This window comes from Mya arenaria, chromosome 11 (assembly GCF_026914265.1).
Source record: "Mya arenaria isolate MELC-2E11 chromosome 11, ASM2691426v1".
NCBI classification, from domain to species: domain Eukaryota; kingdom Metazoa; phylum Mollusca; class Bivalvia; order Myida; family Myidae; genus Mya; species Mya arenaria.
The window spans coordinates 15,904,599-15,925,165 of NC_069132.1; the positions used below are offsets into that span (position 1 = coordinate 15,904,599).

A 20,567-nucleotide genomic window follows, 5' to 3' on the forward strand; every position below is an offset into this window, starting at 1 on the left:
TTAGTGTTTTCTGCAAAACCTTCCTGTAGGTCAGATTCGAGTATGGGCAATGGCGACTTATAAAGTATAGCACTGGTCGAAGTGTTTGAACAACTTTGTTATCGTAAACGTAGCTTTTACGATTTAATATCCATGGTGAAACGAGTGTCAAGCAAAGGGTTGTGCATTGCTTGACGAATGTCCTATGGCATAGTATGTGGTCGAAATAATTGTGAGCCCATATGCCCTGCACTGATAAAATGCATTGAGGATTTACTGTGGTTCTAAACTTTAACTAGCAGGGCTTGTTGAAGAAATTGCCAAGAGCGGGCTTGCTTACTCATAAATCCAATTTCGATGATGGCTGGCAATAATTAAAATGCATTTTATATGTATATTCTATTCATGGTTTTGCATATCATGCAACCTGAATTACATGTAGTAATAGTATAAAAACGAGTTTTGAGTTAAGGCACTGTGAAAGATGGACAAACGTTTACATTTGGGGCTCGGGCTTAAAGTAAATGTCATGAAATATAACACAATGATCAAGTAACAATTCAGTAAATAAAGCAATTTTACAGAGTTATATAAGTATAGAACACGTAGAATTGTTCAGCGACTAGCAGGGCCCTGAATGAATGCTAAGGTCATCGATGGCAGCGTCACTGGCGAAGCCGGAGCCGATGATGCCCCGAACGACTACGTTAAAGTTAGATGGCTGTGCGGGAATGTTGATATTGTGCTCTTCCCACGCTGGTGTGGCTGTCGCCTGGGTGAACCGTGCAAACGACTGGCTCGGGCTGCTGTCACCGCTTCTCTGGAAACAAGAAAAAAATTAATCGTTGAGATAAAGTATTTAAGGTACATTGTTTACGAAGTTTTAAAGAACAACATGTAATTTATATACCAAGAAATATGTCACTTGACAGAGAAAATTATATGAACAGTTGCAAACGTAATAATTATTGACTGCTTGTGCCGAAAAATCTGAGGATAAGGTGGCGTTACCAATATGATACTCGACACTTTACAGCTATTTACATATTTCTTTAAAATGGGATGCAAAACAGCTCAACCTGTCCAAGGACGGCAATGGAGCCCATGGTCGCCCCGAACATGTTTGTGTATATGTGGAGGCAGAAATCCGTGCCGGCAGGCAGCTCTGGAGAGACGAGGTCCGCCGTCTGGCCAACCTGCTGGGGGGATGAACCTTCTGTATACAGATAATAGCCGCCTCCTGGAACCAGATAAATAAATAAAACGTTAATCAAAACAATAACGTTGTCAGTCTTCATGTGGCCGTAACTATATATATATTGATATATTTTAAGTGTAATATCTGTATTCCCTTCGAGTAAAACGTGAAAAGTTGGAAACGTATTTAAAACTCTTATATCGTAAGTATTTAACATGTATTTAGTACATTTTATCAAATTTGATGGCGTCCCGAGAGAGCAAAACATCGAACCAAGGCCGATAACACGCATATTTCGCGTTGCCATACCCTGTGCATCCGTGTGATCGCCGTTGGGCCCAGTATTGCTGGAGCTGGTGGTGCTCCGAGATCTTGTCCAATCAAAATCATCCACTTTGGACTGGCTCCATCCACACAGGTCAACGCTGAAGTCGCAGTCCATCTTAGATGCTACAACAGGGTAAGGCCTTATGTTTAGACTAAGAATCATACATATCACACGTATATCTTTTTACAAAGTTTAAACATGTCTAAACACTACTCTTCACCGGCTTAAATTTGGAAACGTGTACTTGTGATAGATTTTGTTCAGCTAAAATAATGCCTGCAATTGATAATTTTTTGTTATTTTATTGATTTTAATCATACATGTATTTTAACAAGAGCCGTCGTAAGACAGCACCTCGACTTCGCCGCTTTGACTTAGAAGTGAATACAATAACAATGTTATATTACCAAGTTTGGTCTATTTATGTCAAACCTAACTAAAATTATTCAATACATAAGGTGACTTTGATGCTGCCCTCCAACCACCCGAAAAATGATGCAAGTCATTCAAATAACTTGATTTCCCATTATGAAAATGTGGTAAAGAATATACAAATATGCCTTTCAAAAGAAATAAAAATAAAATTTAAAAAAAAAAATAAAAAAAATTCAATGGCCAAATTGTATAGCCCTCCTTGTTTGCCCTTGGTAAAAAAGTGGTTAAGAATGTAAAAATGTGCCTGTCAAAAAAAAAAATAAAAAAAAAAAAAAATATATATATATATATATTAAAGGGACATAATTTGTATTTAGGGTTAAAATGGAGTTATGTTTCTTGTTGTTAGATGGTCGTAAATAATTTTGAATTTTATTAAGTGCATTGAATGAAAGGTATAGAAGTTTTTTTTTATTAAAATTCCAACTTGCCCTTAACTTTTACTTGCCTAAAACTTTAACCTAAGTCAATCAGGGGCCATAACTTGTATTAAGGATATGGAGTTATGTAACCTCATTGGGTGATGGTCCTGAACAATTATGTGAAGTATTAAGTCAATTGAATGAAGGGTATAGAAGTTATTAATAAATATCCCAACCTGCCCTAAAACTTTAACCTAAGTCCAATAGTCAATCAAGGGCCATAATTTGTATAAAAGATAATGTGGAGTTATCTAACCTCATTATGTGATGGCTCTGAACAACTGTGTGAAGTATTAAGTCAATTGAATGAATGGTATTGGAGTTTTAAGTGAAAATCCCAACCTACCCTAAAACTTTAACCTAAGTCAATCAGGGACCATAACTTGTATTAAGGATAATATGGAGTTATGTAACCTCATTGTGTGATGGTCCTGAACAACTGTGTGAAGTATTAAGTCAATTGAACAAAGGGAATAGAAGTTATTTATAAATTTTCCAACCTGCCCTAAAACTTTAACCTGAGTTTTATAGTCAATCAGGGGTCATAATCTGCGTAAAAAATAATATGGAGTTATCTAACCTCATCATGTGATGGCCCTGAACAACTGTGTGAAGTATTAACTCGATTGAATGAAAGGTATTGGACTTATAAGTGAAAATCCCAACTTGCCCTAAAACTTTAACCGGACGCCGACGCTGGGGCGAGTAGTATAGCCCACCTATTCTTCGAATAGTCGAGCTAAAAATGCACAAGCAATTTCAAGCAAACGCCACCTAACGCCACCTAACCACAAACGCCACCTAACCACATGTCTTACTCTGCAATGTAATGTGCGCCTTCAGTTGCAAAGCTTCTTGATAAAATGGTGCATTTACCATTTACAGTTGCTCAAGCCCGTTTGACTAAACTAGCAATAGCATGCAAAAATTATAATACATTGTTGAAGCAAACAAAAAGCAAAAAGCGTGGTATAACTCTGAATTCATTCCCAATATTTCTCAAATTACGTATATCCTGTGTACATAAACAGCGTATCAAATGCTACCAATCCCGCACTGCACACAAACTAGCGTACCAAATATGTGTTAAACATTATGGTGGCATATTACTGCCGTAAGATAACCTGATAGCGTTCGCGGATTGTTTCTTGTTAACCACTTAACTTTCGCGATAATTATCTAGCTATCTAGTTGATATTCGCGATACTCGTTTGGTAAAATAAAAATCATAAGACTGAAAACAGGCTTGAAAGTGTCCACGACTGCCACCTAGTACCCTTTTAGCTATACAACACTATCATGTTGACTAGTTATGGTTTGCGAATTCCGCTTAATAAGTAGCATAATAACTGGTTAACTAGATAAGATTATAAATTCCCGACACCCAACTCACTAAACATTAAAAGCATAAGCACTGTCACCCTTCTGTAAACGGCCACCAGCATGCGCATTCGCGGTACGTGCATTACCGGCACAGCTCGTGTCCTGGATGAATAGGTCGTCGAGCGCCAGGTCGCCATGGAAGGTGGGCCCTACGGTAGCTGAAACCCGGATCTGGTAATCGTGCGGAACGCTGGACGCTGGTATCCCCATGGTCGCCTCCAGCCACTTCTGGTCCTTGTTGCCCGACACGTTGAACAGGGTCTTCGTGGCGCCCGTGCACAGATCCTAGAGAAAGAATAGGCTCTTAGATTTAGACAAACATCATTGATGAGGAATCAGGATTTCGGACGGTGAAATGACGGTATATAGAAAAATCATAAACCACTTATATCATCTCAGAATGAATGTACTTAGTGTAGTAGAAATATAATCACATTTCATTATTTATCACTGAAAAGCGAATGCAATTGCAAAGTTCATTAAGATGGCACAGGGTCGTATACTTCTGTGATTGTTCTACCTTGACGTCGATTATCAGGTCGCCGATTCCGTCCCCGAACATGTTGTACCAGAAGTTCAAGCACTTGGTCGAGTTGGCCGGAAGTGTGTGAGACAAAAGTGTCGCCTTATCCCCCGCCACGCGCGGGGAGGATGCCTCGATGTAGATGTAATTACCATTGGCGGTACCTGAGGGGAGTTGACTTTTACAATCAATATGAAATACACGGAAAAAACTTCTTCATTCCTATATAATCCTTTAATTACAAGTTTTCTGTACTAATTAGCATGGGTTGAGGATATCACTCCTGTTTGGGCGGTCTTTCGGATGCTGAGGTTAGTTACGCCGGACTCCACAAATAAGCAAACCGGCGCCGGATTTCATAAATAAAATAGCAAACAAAAATGACAGATATAAAATGACTTTCATTTAGAAAAAAAAACATCGTCATTACGGCAAACATGCAAAATATATAAGCACATTTAAACCTATACTGTTTGGCCCATGAAAGGGGTTATGTTCAAAGTTCTCCGACCATTCGATACCCAACATCAAATCTAGGTACCGCCGCTAGTAATGTGTATTAAATATAAGAGTGAACTTTAATAATATTGGAATATACATGAAACTCGACTGCTCACAAAAGAATGTGAACATTGTATAATTATACAATTTGATAGCGTTAACAATATTATCTAATAGGAAACCAAAACATATAGGAATTCTACGCAGCCTATGGCTGATGGTGGTTCTATTTTCTGGTCTAGCAATGGTGTAGCATTACTTTTATGTAACCTTGTTTGTATGTAGCTTTATTGGGTATGGAGGCCTGCACACTTTTTAGAAACGACAAGACTGAGCCTTAAGTTCATACAAACCATCAAATGCAAAGCACTATATGTCAGGGTATGATATTCACACACCTACGGTCGCATCTCAAGTTGTCCTGCTCCTCTCGCTCACCCGCCATTTACATAATGAATAAATCTCGTTTACATTATTGTTTGTTTAATGTATTACTATGAGTTCCATAATAATACTTGTTTGTACTGATTTATAGTTCAATGTTAGCACACATTCCAAAACCACTCTCCGAATGGGCCTTGCCCGAGTGCGAGTATACATAAGCTAACACACACACCAATGTATCTCCTGTTTAAGTGGAGGCCATACAACTAGTGTTGTGCCGATGATCGATTATAATCGACAATTGATCGGAAAAGCTTACGTCGGCGACAATCGATAGTGAAATTTAAACAATCGATTATATAAACATGGGACGTAACCGCTACCGACTACCAGTAAAGATTTTGTCATGCAAATATGTTTTGTTTCTGGTTAATGCTACTTAATGTTGAAATGTTAAGGTGTTACTATGTTAAGTTATCTAGTCATATTCTCATCAAGTCAGTAATTCACTATAGTACCTTATTGCTCATTTTCTTTGTCAATTATCTGCTAAAGGATTGGTTCTCAACTTCTCATGTTTGTGGTTTAAACGTGATTTTTAAAACATTTAACCGTTTACTTCTTACCATGTAAGAATTTAGTTTTTGCAGTTTTCTGAAAGAAAATATTTTATTAGTTTTCACCTGCGTGTTGTACTTGTTACTGACTAATTATTAAAAAGAAATTGATATATTTCTTTGTAATTATTTTGCACATGTATACACTTCTCAATGTAAGCTAAAAAAAATAATAGAGCTTGTGGTCTCATGTTCTGTAATAATAACTTGTAAACACTAAAGAATAGTTGCGTTCTGAATGATAATGTAGTTTATCCAAATATATGTACAAACACTATTGTAAGGGAACATTGGTGATTAAAACTGGTGCATGTACTGTATCTGTATGCCTTAAATATGATGACCTAATATTATTAAATAATGATTCAATCGATTAATAATCGATCATTGATCGGTGTCATAAACCGATTATCGATAGTATTTTTTCTGTCCGATTCCCAACAATACATACAACTATATCCACTCTAATATGGTGACGGTTATTATTCGTATGTCACTGAAATTACCACTAAATTTTATTTACATTACGTTTCCAGAAAATAGTTATGTGTCGTGTGTATATAACTGACCGTATGTGTGGTCAGCGAGAGGGCCGGTGTCCTGGGACTGCGTGGTTCCGGCCTGGAATGTCCAATCAAACCCTTGTGTGTCGTTGGTGTCCTGTCGCCAGCCGCACAGAAGGCCCTGCTCGAACGTGCATTTGTCCTCATAGCCAGTGTCTGCTCGGAGAGAACAATAGTGCATGTTTGTTGTTTCGAGGTTTGTATGTACATGAACTTAAATAAGGTTATTACGTGGACGGAAGATTGTAGATCATGCTCAACAATTATTTTACTCTAAGACATGAACGCATTTTCTGATCATAGTAACGTTTTGGGGCCTCCCAATGTGTCCGAAAACATTTTGCCTAAAAGACAAAGTTATAACAAAATTTCGTGCCCTAATATAGTTGTCTCTTTTCCATGATATGAAGAAGGGACTGTAAGAAAGTATCCAGGTAGTCCTACAACTATAGACCCGCTGAGTCATTTGAAACCCCTGGTAATTATGGCAATTTTCAGTACATTACAGCTTAAATTAAGGAAATGAGTCTTAATTCTGACCATATTATACATCAACATGTTTATATATATATATTTATAGCATTGGTAGAAACCAAGTTGGAATAACTGGTGGCATTTGTTGCTATTTTAAGAATGAACAGCAATAATTTGATCACTAGAATTTGCTGTCAACTATGGATGAATGATTATTTTGAAACATACTCGTTAAATTGATATGCAGTGTTCCTCATTTTTTATAGTGTGAAGCGGACACAGAAATAGATGTCTTGCAGAAATCGAAAACCGGCACAGCCCCTACATTAACGATCCTAAAAGGAGATGTCAACTGTGCTTACATCACAAGAGACGATGTAACCATAAAATGTTATGGAGATTGCTATATGGTTTATATTATACAGCTTTTGGCTGTAAACTATGTTTTTGACATTGATTACCCAAGACCTATTGCCATGTTCCTGGGCTTCCTTCAACAGTTCATTGTTAATGAACTTTTTCTGAGAGAAACATCTAAAACATTTAAGTTCTTTTGCAAGAAAATCAGACCACTCTTCGATAAAATCAAGGCCCAGGACAGGACACATGCTAAGCCATCTAACACTTTGATAAACGATATATAATCTAATAACAGCAATAAAAATAACCCTGAATATATTTATTATATGCTTTCAGGTGCTTTACAGACATAAGTTAGTGAAATAAACAATATGGCAATGTTGAAAATAGTGCAAATATCAATTTGAGATAATTCAAACTGAAGGTTTTGAAAGTTTAGCCCATTCTACAAACCTAAACAAACGTGTCAGCATGCACAGGGCTGGGACACCAAAAGTGAATATACCACTCGTCGCTAAGCCACTCGTAAAATATAACTTTTGGTGCTCACTAGGTGAAATATATTATGATCTTACACTGAAACAAACAATTATCCTCTATATGATTGCTCTCTATATATTCATGGTTATTTGTATAGCTGTTTTAGGTTATATTCCAAATGCAAAAAGAATGTCTTTCCCCAATCTCCATTTAATTATTCACCATGAATCTTTTAAAAACATGTGAATTTGCATGAGCCTTATTAAACTTTGAATTTGAAATCAAGGCAATATTCGTATGTCAACAACGAACTGTGTATCGACCATAAGTTGTCAAAATGGACTGTGCTGCGTAATGTTTCAAATGAATGTCACTTAGTCCATGTCAGAGAAATAATTGTATCACTCAAACTGTTCATACCGATTTTTGAGGCATCAAATGAACAATAATTTGTTACTGTTTGGTTTTGAGTTGACATTTATCTTACAAAATGTTTCACATTATGTTTTTAATGCCATAGTGATACTAACAATTTGATTCTAAGGATATGCAGATTTGGTCATGTATTGTCATATATTTTTGAAATACAGTGTATATAATATATTATAAAATATATACTTTTTGGATCTTTATTATAGGCTGCTTAACCTGTTGACCTTTAACTAATAAATGAAACATTTCAGTATCACTGTGAAATTGTCAATTTTATTGTAAAATGTATTAAAACAAGCTGCGTGAATAATTATAAAGTATTGTTTGAGTATTATTTTTCTGCCATTTATGTGGATTTTCGTTTGTTGAGTGATGATTTCAGAAATATCATTGAGGGTTTGTTTGTGTCTGTTATAACAATCCCTTTGAATAAAATTGTTTTTATGTTATATGTTTTATTTCTATCTTTTATAACCATGCCATCTGAACACTGGTGTTAAATGTATTTGAACACTGGTGTTATGATTTGAACACTTCCAATTTTGTCAAGATTACAAAAACTTCAATTTTGAACACATTATGTGTTCCAAAGCTGAACACTTTGCCTTTGAACGTGTTCTAAGTGTTCAATATCTGTTGCATGCAATTTGAACGCGTCCGGTGTTCATTTATAGAACACTTGAGGTGTTCAATTTTTAACACTTGGAGTGTTAAATATTGAACATGATGCTCAATTATTGAACAGTAGTGTTAAGGTTTAGAACACTCTTTGAACGGAAAGACGCGTTCAATATCTGTTGCATTTGGGTGTTCAAATCATGTTCTAAAACTTAACACTTGGATTTACAGTGCAGTGCAGAAAATTAATAATTATCCGTTGGTTTTACAGCATTTTCAATCTTACCAGACTTCAATGATTTACACTATTCATATTTTAGGGTTAACATAATTTATACCTATCCTTGGCTATTATTCGTATAGTACCAACATGAAATGATATTCCGTCTCAACAACTTCTTTACAATATTGACTAAAACGCGATTGAATCAAATGACGACCACGTTCTACTTGTATTGCTAAACTATGATCCGAAGCTCGGAAACTTGCATACATGCTCCGACATGTTCTTGTACAGGGTATTTGACAATGTTGTCTTAAGTGGGTTATCAAGTTAACATAAGCAACACCATCTAAATGGTTTAATGTTACATACCAACTAAACACTTTTTTAAAGTTTGGGTTCTCGTAAAATCATTGACCAGCTATGTAAAACACGTTCACCAGAAAACGAAATTACCGCCCCGTGATTTCTTAAATTAACAAGTTTTAGATAAATATTTCTATAACACCTAAGATGTTTAATCATTATAAGCGCCTACTGTTGACGGTGACATGAAAGGTCTGTGTGAGTGATGAGCCGCCGTCCTGCGCCGTGCACACGTACGTCCCCGCGTCTGCAGACGTCACGTGGTCGGCCACATGCAGCTTCGCGCCTGGAGGACGTAAATGATACAGGGAGGGTTACACGTGGTTAAGGTCAGGAACTTGTATGGAAGGGGTTGTCCGCCAGATAAGTCATGCGGCTTTATGACTTGTCGCTACTTTGTTTGCAAGTGAATTCGTGTAATGGTAAGTGCCAGTCAGTGCCTACATACAATTGCTTTGTGCCTACTTGTAATTGACTACCGCAGTTGCAGAATACACTGAATACAGTAATCAGTTAAAGGTAACAATTGACACATGGCACTTATCATTTAGAAAATAGCACAAAGCAGTATATTAAAGGCAACTAAAAGTAGTTTAAAGTGCACAAAGACAACTGATGTAAACAAGTACAAATACAAATGTAGGCACAAAGCAATTGCATGTCCGCACTTACCATTACAAACAAAGCAGCATATATCTGCACACCTTTAAGAAATTCCAAAGCAACTTTGAATATAAAAATATAAAAACAATAGTCGTTCGAAGGATATAAAAAAAAAAACTCGTGTTATATATTAAAAGACACACATTAACATATCTCACTCATAAGATGCGTTCCATAACCTCGAGAATGTCACGTCATGTTCAATGATACGTCATGTTCAATGATTCGTCATGTTCAATGATACGTCATGTTCAATGATACGTCATGTTCAATGATTCGTCAGGTTCAATGATACGTCATATTCAATGAATCGTCATGTTCAATAATTCGTCATGTTCAATGATTGATCATGTCCAATGATTCATCATGTTCAGTGATAAACCATGCTCAATGATACGTCATGTTCAACGATAAACCATGCTCAATGATACGTCATGTTCAATGATACGTTAGTCGTTTGAATAAAACATCAAAGTGTATCTTTTTGACAGAAAAGCAGCAATTTTTCGAAATCCGACCGAGCAAGTGTATATACTATGAGTCGTGTACCTTTCCCAACTAGTTTCTTAAACGTTGAATCACCGTAAACGCACAATGTCTTTAGTGAAAAATACAGGCTTAATGGAAAAGTATGCAATAGAAGAAATATACAAACACATATAATTTAATCAATAGTTAATGGTAGATGTTCAACATCTATCGTGTACTAAGAGTAAATAATTTGATAACCAACAACGATAACAAAGCTAAACCAACTAAAATCAGAGTTATTAAAGAAATAACTCAATCTTGTCCCTGTGAAAGAGATATTTTGTCTTCTTCACGCTGCATGGCGCATAAGCGTTATGTCACCTTAAGATTATTTGTAAAGATAACTATAGATTGATATTATGTGCGGAGAAAAGAACTAACCGTTAGCGGCAAGGCTAGCGCCACAGGACCCCACCTTGGTCCAGCTGTAAACGGTGCTTGGTTGGCCGGAAATGGCGCACGTAAGGTCGAGGGGTTTATTGGCGCCAATATTCAAGTCGTTGGGATTCGGGCCCTGCAGCTGCAGACTCGCTTTGATGAGAGAAAGGTATCAAGCAAGTGTTTTGGGGGAAGTTTGAGAATTGAAATGCTGTTGTGTTTTGTTTTTTTTACATTTTTGTCACACGTATAACTTAACGAATGATTCTGATTTTGTTAAAAACGTTGAACGGAATAAAATACATAGTTGAATAGGTCAGGATTGGTTTGGCTTTAAATGATACTCTATGTTTCCGGGTAAATAACCCTGGGAAAATATTATTTTAAAGTACATACATTCTCGGGTCGTGTCTTATAAGGCTGATTACGCCGGTACTTACATTGACATTGCCCCTGTGTGTACTTTATGTCGTCGAGAGCAATGTCCCCAAGGTTACCATCCCCATGTACCGACGTGAACACGAGGCGATGGGGCTGCGCAGACGGACGGACAGTGATCTGGGCGAGGTGCCACGTGGAACCCTGGTCGCCAGGAATCGTGATTAGCACGCGTTCCTGACCGCTGCACGTGTGGTCTACAGGGTTCTCAGATTCCTCCTACAAGACAATAAAAATGTCTCACATTGTCATGGAAACAAGTAAAGTGCACTGTATAGAGATCGGGTAACGTAGATAACCTAATTCAATGATAACCAAGAAAACGCGGGACAAAAGCTATATCTGAATGTAAAGTGTAGAAACTGTGACCCCCGATTTTCGGGCATATTAAGTATCCTAAAATGATGAAACAAATATTCTGTATCTTAATACCATGATCTCCAGTTTGAGGGAGCCGATCTGTGCGCCATGCATGTTGTACCAGAAGGCCACACAGGCGGGCTGGACAGAGGGCGGCAATTGCGGAGAGATAAGATGGCCCTTGTCCCCAACCTTGTCGAAACTCGTCTCCACGTACACGTAATAACCTGGCGGTAGATGCGAACCTTAACACATCACATGGCATCACGTAATTAAGTTCAACGTTCATTTTGGATTTGGGTGGTAACAAACTTGCAAATTACGACACAGTATTCGTTTCGTGTTTAGTAAATCGAGTTTACCACTGGAGGTTCCGGTCGTGTGGTCCGTATCGGGGCCGGTACTTCCGGTATTGGTTGGCCCTTTGTGCGCAGACCAAGTTCCTAGGCTTGTCTTGTTCGTTGACCAGTTACACAACGTCGCCGCATCGAAGTTGCAGTCCAACGGATCGGCTAATAGTAACATTTAAAGGTACATATATTACGATGAGCGGGTTTCGGATAAAAATCATATTTATAAATTATTTTTGAAATAATAAGAAAACTAAAACTTACGTTCTGTGACGACCGTGAATGTTCGGGATGCGGAGCCGAACTTATTGCTAACTGTGCACGTATAATTGCCGGCCTGTGACGGCTGTATGTTGTTGACGTCAAGATAGGGACTGCTTGTGTTGCCATAGAGGCAGGCGGAGGTAGGCGGTACCGTCCACTGGATGGCTGTCCCCGGGGAGGTGGTGTTCGAGTCGCAATGGAGGACTCTGTTGGAGCCGATATCCACCAGGACCGTTGAGTTTTGGGGATCAAATATGTCGATTTTGGGCGTTTCTGTTGGCAGATGAAAAGTGTATAAACACTTCATCAATTGCACTCTTGTAAAAAAAGACAGCAACGCCTTTGATTGGTTTTGTTTTTGTTTTTACTTTTCGAATTGAAAAAAAATCATAATCAGATTTGCTTTTGAAGATGCACTCTCACAGATTTACCATTTTTATAAGTTTGTTTAATGTTTTGTCTGCAAACCAATAATATGCTTTTGCTGACAAAAATTCAGATCGTAGAGTTCCATATTTCCGTTCGAAAATTTATTGTTTTATGGCTTAACCCGTACAAACGGTTTAAGAAAAATGCATTAAACATCAATTTTTAAACTTAAATATAAAAATCTGCGATCTAATTTTTGTCAGCAATCTTATATAACTGGTTTCCATGGATTTTCGCAAAAATTGGCTTGTTCCAAGACAAAAAATAAAAATGTTGTCAAAACATTCAATCTCTGAGAGTGCAGCTTTAAAAACACCTCCTAACTTTCGACAATTTTCCAGGGATGGTTTATCTCGCAAAACAATGGGAACGAAAAAAGACAAAACAATACCGAGTAATAACTATAAGTCTATGTTTGTCTTACTGATGCAGACACAGTCGGAGTCGAGCTGTGTGCCGTTGGACCCTGGCGGGCCGCTCGGTCCCAGGTCTCCCTTCTCCCCCTTCAGACCTAGGAACATAATATTAGCATTAAACGACCACTGCGTTTGTTCCGGATTTTTTGAAGGAATGAGTTTGAGAATCTCGAATAACGCTCTTAAAATGTAATTCATTATGAAAATAAGCTAGTTTCCAGGTTCAGGTGTAGATATTATGGCAGGAATTACAATAACTCCGTAACAGTTGCAGCAACTTTAATTCTGACATTTACAATAATCATACCGCAACGTCTCCTAACTGTGTTTTTGGTACTGAAATCGAAGATGCTGAACACTTTCTTTTCAAATGTAGTCGTTTACAACACAAAGGCGTCAGTTATTCCTTCAGAATAGGCAATATCACCAACCGAATGCCTATAAATTACTATACGGCTACAGTAATCTAAGTGACGAACAGAATACATATATTTTTCAAAGAGTGCATACATATATTGTTCCATCTAAACGAATTAAGACACATGAAGTTCAATAGGATGCCTGTCTACTAAACACTTGTAGGATAAGCCCAAGTGGACTTGGCGACAACGGATTCGTTTCAGATACCATTTCTCTTCCAAACTTTCTCCCTCTCTCTCTCTCTCTCTCTCTCTCTCTCTCTCTCTCTCTCTCGCTTACTTATTTCTTAAGCCAATTTCGTACTTATTCGAACTAAAAATATGTAACAATTATAAGTTACTTATGTATTCACATGCAAATAGACATTGTCATAACTTTTCAATTCTAACGATAGTCTGACACATTTCGGGGAGAGCCATTTTCTAATGTTGTCATAACTTGTGGCCCAACCCAATTGTACAATAATATTGTTTGTCGAAAATATGTATACCGTATGTATTTATTTTTTACAATAAAATACGATTAAACTCCGTACCGGGATCTCCCTTTTCGCCCTTTGCTCCCGACGGCCCTGTCGGTCCTTCCGGTCCTTGTAGTCCGATATCGCCTTTCTCTCCCTTCAGTCCGGGGTCACCTTTGGGTCCAGGGTTTCCGGAAGTGCCATTGAAACCCATTGCGCCGGGGTCACCCTTTAGACCGACGTCTCCTATATTGGAAATACGAGGTACGTCTGGACTAGTATTTAATGATCGATTGTCACTTTACACGTCTCCTATATTGGAAATACGAGGTACGTCTGGACTAGTATTTAATGATCGATTGTCACTTTACAACAGATCGTGTAATATTACTGACACACAGTCAAGTAAAACAAGAATCACAAAGATTCAAAACACACCACTTACTGTGTTAAGTGGACTGAGCTCAAAGATTAAAGTTCTAAGTTAAGTTTCAAGTCTTAAAAGTATTTCAAAGTTTCAAAGCTAAAAGCTCATGCAGCGGACGCGCTTCTTATATAGTATGTCCAGATCTACCACGTGACCCAAACAAGACGATGGCTTTCTGCCCGGAGAGCGCCCATCCTACGAGAGGAGGACCGCTCAGACGCCAACCAATCAGTCGCTGACCACCTGGGCGCCAACCAATCAGTGGCTGACCGCCCTGGAGGTCCAAGGATGCGTTCCTGGCAGGCAGCCATGAAAGTTTGGGTAGCGACCAAAATGTAAACAAACAAGTTAACAACTTTTAGAACGACGGAAGACAAATTATATGATTATGAATTAAATATTAGTTATAGTTCTAACAATGGAGTAAACATATTCTCAGGAATTACCATCATGATATAGAATAAAAAATATGGGAGAGTGGGGATTTTACCTACTTTGCATATTTAAATCAACATCTCATCGTGTATCAACTAATGGATAATGAGGTAAGAAATATTACTTGAATCATGTATGTTCATATTATTATTAAATATGTTAGGTTATTAAGTGAAAGTCCCTTGGCTTAATAAGTGTCAAATGTATGGACAGGTAAGTGTCCAAGTTATCAACAGGGAAATTCTTGATATTTAATTCAACATGTCCTGTAATGACAGGGTCATTACAATATATAGTACTAGTATTCAATCTATGGTTACCTTTGGGTCCGGACAGTCCTGTATCACCCTTTGTCCCGTTGTATCCTGAAATGCAATATTTCATGAATGGTGAAAGAAATCCGTCCATTGCATCAAAAACATAAAGCGCTGCATGTAAACTGCTATATGAGATGAAATTTTTTAGGAAACATCCAAATATCTCTGAAACTATTAATACAAATGTGTGTTGACCGCCCTACCACTCTACTGATTTACCTTGATCACCCTTAGTGCCGTTGGCCCCAGGAAATCCGATGTCTCCTTTGTCCCCGGGCAGGCCCTGGGGTCCGCGAGGGCCGTCCGTCCCCGGGGTCCCAGGGGCGCCATTAAATCCGGGGACACCCTTAGGACCTGCGGATATGACATGTTATCATTAGTAATTATCCCTAACAGAGATCACGAGCATTTTACTAAAATAAGTAATGTTGATCGTTGAGAATAAAAGTGGTTGTTATATTCATAAGTCTAATGTGTGTTTTTATCTGTTGCGTCAGTTGGATGATGGTTTTTAATGTGGAAATAAACTCTTATTTAGAGTTATATGCTTAAATGCCTGGACGTAGATTTATTATTATCATTATCATTATCATTATCATTATTATTATTATTATTATTATTATTATGTATAAAATAAGCATAATACCCGGTACGCACAACTTTGAGTTGTTTAAGCAGTGGGACAATAAAATTTGCTCCTGAAAAGAAAATCACGTGATTTGAAATAATTAAAATTTCGTACACAATGTGTTATATTCGTGTTAAATAACAAACATCTTTCGTGTAGGGTGGATTTTGATGAAAGAACGCTGTATTTGTCATATATCACGTGGCAGCATAAATGCCAATAGCAATGGTTAAAGAAATTGGCTCATGCGACGGTAGGCTGTCATCAAAATTGAAGTTGGCATAATCCAAACAATAGTATTATTCGAAATGATATTCATTCTGTATAACCTGTTTAATCATCATCTCCGTGAGCATTTGTTGAAGACTTCCGGAGAGAGCGCGTCTGTCGCGGCCACCGTCCGTCTCCTCCGTCGCCTCGTCCGCACCATGCTCGTTAAGCAACTGAGACTGGGTAACAAAAATCAAACAAGCAAACATCTAATACATATGAGAATTGGATCTTAGTAGGTAAGTGGACAACTTTATTCATTTCTAGACTGCCATAATAGTTCCATCGTTGGTTGAACATCCATCTTTAAAAACAAAGGAAACCCGTTCAAATTATAGTTGTATAAACTAACTAAATATTATCCGTTTCTATAAAAGTAAGTCTGTACACATTTCTATAATTGTATATATGGAGTTGATGTTAGTTACGGGCTACAGGGAATAATGTACTAGAACGTGGACGAGGGTACTATATCTGCGTGCGGGTAAAACACATGTGGTAGCGATGCTTACAAGGAAAGCGTTTCCGGGGAGTCCTTCGGTCTGTCCACAGCGCTCTCGCAGCTCCAGCACAAGCCGCTGACTCTCCTCATAGCGCGACTGCAACCGCCATGTCCACGTCACCTGAATAGACATGGCAGAATTGTTTTAACTTTTTCCCATTCCTAACAGCTAACAGCTGAACAAAAAAAGTCACTGATAAATAGCTTAAAGCATGGTCAAGATACGGCAGTGTACAATTTGTTGCATATGGAGAAAAAGGCACACTCTGCTTAGGTTGTTTTCACAACGTGTGTGTTTAACTATCGTACGTAATGTGACATGAGTGGAAGTTTCCAAATGTCGACGAGCTATATATATTTGAAATTTTATGTATCGTTTGTGCTAATAATTTTTAATTAATAAGTCATATCGACATAAACAGTGACCTTGCGTTATTATACTGGTATATATGACAAAAACACTTATAAAACTTGAAAGGCATACCTGTAGGACAGTGACGACGGTGAAGAGGGTGGTGACCAGACCTAAAAATGAGGCCAGCACACACACTGTCCGTCCGTCCGAACTTTTCATCATGTATATAACTGCTGCTCGGTGTCGTGGAGTCTCCGTTCATACGAAGTTCACGGTATAGATAATGGCGACTTGGGAAGGGAGTACATGTTGTACTTATATTCAACATTTCTTATCTTGTGGCTCCTCTAACAGACGTTCACAGTAAACACATTGCTGTAACATAATGAAAAAGGCGTGCCCATTTTTAAAACAAAATACTAATATGATTATCGATAGAAAACAAACACATATGCAAACCCTTGTTCTCGATTTATTACAGATATCATGAATCAAATGTTTCAGAACCTTTTGCGCCAAACTGACTGGGTTTTTTTAACAACTTTGGAGATTGTTAAAACCAAGACATGGGGAGAAGTGCAAAGGTTCCAACTTCTATGTTTTATCTAACTTAGGGCCTGTTTGTCAAGAGGGTTATTGTCGTCTGGTCGCATAGGTGTCCGCCTCTCACCCAAGAGGTGTGAGTTTGATCCCCACCAGGGTGAGAGCGGTCTAGTGGTATAAATGTCCGCCTCTCAATCAAAAGGTTGTGGGTTCGATCCCCACCAGGGTATGAGTGGTCTCGTGGCATAGGTGTCCGCTTCTCAACCAAGAGGTTGTGGGTTCGATCCCCACAAGGGGAGAGTGGTCTTGAAGCATCGGTGTCCGCCTCTTCACCAAAAGGTTGTTGGCTCGATCCCCACCAGGGTGAGAGTGATCTAGTTGTGAAGGTCTCGGCCTCTCACCCAAGAGGTTGTGGGCTCTATTCCCACCAGGGTAAGAGCGGTCTAGTGGTACAGGTGTCCGCCTCTTAACCAAGATGTTGTTGGCTCGATCCCCACCATAAGGGGAGAGTGGTCTAGTGGTATAGGTGTCCGCCTCCCACCCCAGAGGCTGTGGGCTCGATCCCAAACACAATGGGAGAGTGGTCTAGTGGTATAGGTATCAGCCTCCCGTTTAAATGGTTATGGGTTCGATCCAAACCAGAAGGGGCAGATATTTTATGGTTTAGGTTTCCGCCTTTCACCCAAGAGGTTGAGTGGTTTGAACTTTACCAGGGCGAGAGTGGTCTAGTGATATATGTGTCTGCCTCTCACCCAAGAAGTTGTCGGTTCGATCTCTTGAAGTTGACAGTAATTTATTGTTATAGGTGCCCGTCCCTCACCCAAGGGTTTGTGAGTTCGATCCAAGCCAAGGTGAGATTGGTCTTGTGTTATAGGTGTCCGCCTCTCACTCAACCAAGGTGAGAGTTTAATACTAGTGACTCTATGAGGAACATGGGTGCAGGCAGTGTGCAGGCAGTGTGGAGTTATCACTCGGACAACCTTTCATAATTCAAAGTCACTGTGACCTTGACCTTTGACCCTAATAAAGGTATTTGTGTCGCAGTGTCATTTCCATGCCTTTGAAAAGACGTTTATCGTAATCATTGAAATAAACATTGAATCTATTACTGAGTTTCATATTATCATGTGTCGCATCTGCAATTTAACTTGCAATGCATTCATTTATGCGTCAGATTATTATAGCCAGAGCGTAGAAAACTAGTTAAGGTAGTTTATACCTCTAACAATATCATCTCATTAAAAACCATATTTGCAAAAAAGTTTAACAAATAACAGTACCTATACACCTATACACCTTAACTGTTTGCGGTTGGTCAAGCGCAGCGAGAGATATACTGCCATTATTCGTTTGACTATTGCTTGATAAGCATCATTTACAATATATAGTTATGCCCCCCTTCGAAGGTGCTTTGCACATGTCGGTCGGTCCGTCGGTAGGTCGGTCGGTCGGTCCGTCGGTAGACCAAAGCTTGTCCCTGTGATAACTCAACAATTCCTGTATGTATGGTCATCAAACTTTACATGAAGGTTGGGCTTGACCAGTAGATCACCCCTATTGAAGGTCACAGTGACCTTTAATGGTAAAAGGATTCTAAAGCTTGTCCGAGTGATAACTCAACCATGCCTAGACCTATGGTCATCAAACTTGACATGGAGGCTCGGCCTGACCAGTAGATGACCCCTATTGATTTTGGGGGTAATCGGGCAAAAGGTCAAGGTCACAGTAACCTTGATTGATAAAAGGTCGTCCGAGTGATAACTTGACAATGCCTGTACCCATGGCCCTCAAACTTGACTTGGAAGTTGAGTCTGACCAATAGATGACCCCTATTGATTTTGGGTGTCATCGGGCAAAAGGTCAAAGTCACAGTCACCTTGATTGATAAAAGGTTGTCCGAGTGATAACTCAACAATGCCTGCACCCACGTCCCTCAAACTTGACTTGGAGGTTGGGCCTGACCAGTAGATGACCCCTTTTGATTTTGGTGGTCAGCGGGTCAAAGGTCAAGATCACAGTGAATTTGAATTATGAAAGGTTGTCTGAGTGATAACTCCACAATGCCTGCACCCATGTTCCTCAAACTTGACTTGGAGGTTGGGCCTGACCAGTAGATGACCTCTATTGATTTTAGGGGTCGAATGTCAAGGTCACACTGACCTTGAAGGCAAACTCAACAATTCTTTGACCTATGATCTCAAACTTGACATGAAGGTTGGGCCTGACCAGTAGATGACCTCTATTGATTTTAGGGGTCGAAGGTCAAGGTCACACTGACCTTGAAGGAAAACTCAACAATTCTTTGACCTATGATCTCAAACTTAACATGGATGGTTGGGCCTGACAAGTAAATGACCCCTATTGATTTTGGGAGTCATCGGGCAAAGGTCAAGATCACAGTGACCTTAAATGTGAGCAAATTTTACAAAGCTTCTTCCAGTGATATCTGAACAATGCCTGGACCTATGATCATCAAGATTTACATGGAGGCTGGGCCTCATCAGTAGATGACCCCTATTGAGTTTAGGAGTCATCAGGTCAAAGGTCAATGTCACAGTAACCTTGAATGCTAAAAACATTTTTCTCTTACATTTGATCTAATTACCTGATATGACCAATATCACATGAATTGCATATGCAAACATTAAGATGAAATCTCATACAAAGATGTCGATGTCGATGTGATTTTTGTGGTTATGACGCTTTTATAACAATTGACTACATGGAATTTGAACAGGCTGAAAACGCCACTGCACGCATCTCAGTACGAGGCCAAGTAGCTCTCCAACTCATGAAGAAAAATCTAAATACGTTAAGATTGATCTTCTTTATATTTTCATATATATTAGGTAGAAAGTTTAGATATCAATGTTGTTTTTTTCAAATGGTTGACAATGACTTCCTTTTTTACCCAAAGTGACACATAATCGAATGTAATGTGGATTTATTGACATGTTCAGACCAATTTTCGTTAAGATTGGGAAGTGTTAATAAGCAATGTTTTGTCAATGCTAATGACAAATAACAGACAATAACCAATAACGATAGCTCACAATGCTCTGTTGAGATATAAACAAAAATACGTTTTAAGGTTT

General features: G+C 38.6%; 1 protein-coding gene across 1 annotated transcript; it reads right to left on the reverse strand.

Annotated features, from left to right (window-relative positions):
• Positions 1-527: 527 nt before the first annotated feature.
• LOC128207718 (MAM and LDL-receptor class A domain-containing protein 1-like) lies at positions 528-17,197 on the reverse strand. The gene is made up of 20 exons (XM_052910826.1): positions 17,059-17,197; positions 16,585-16,695; positions 16,132-16,251; positions 15,821-15,872; positions 15,394-15,528; positions 15,178-15,222; positions 14,071-14,241; positions 13,124-13,210; positions 12,271-12,543; positions 12,019-12,168; positions 11,729-11,883; positions 11,299-11,515; positions 10,862-11,011; positions 9,459-9,572; positions 6,340-6,489; positions 4,266-4,432; positions 3,832-4,030; positions 1,487-1,627; positions 1,059-1,219; positions 528-799 (listed from the first exon to the last, which is right to left on the reverse strand). Exons 1-20 carry the CDS (start codon positions 17,149-17,151, stop codon positions 602-604), a joined length of 2,889 nt encoding a protein of 962 aa, XP_052766786.1. The 5' UTR covers positions 17,152-17,197; the 3' UTR covers positions 528-601.
• Positions 17,198-20,567: the final 3,370 nt, after the last annotated feature.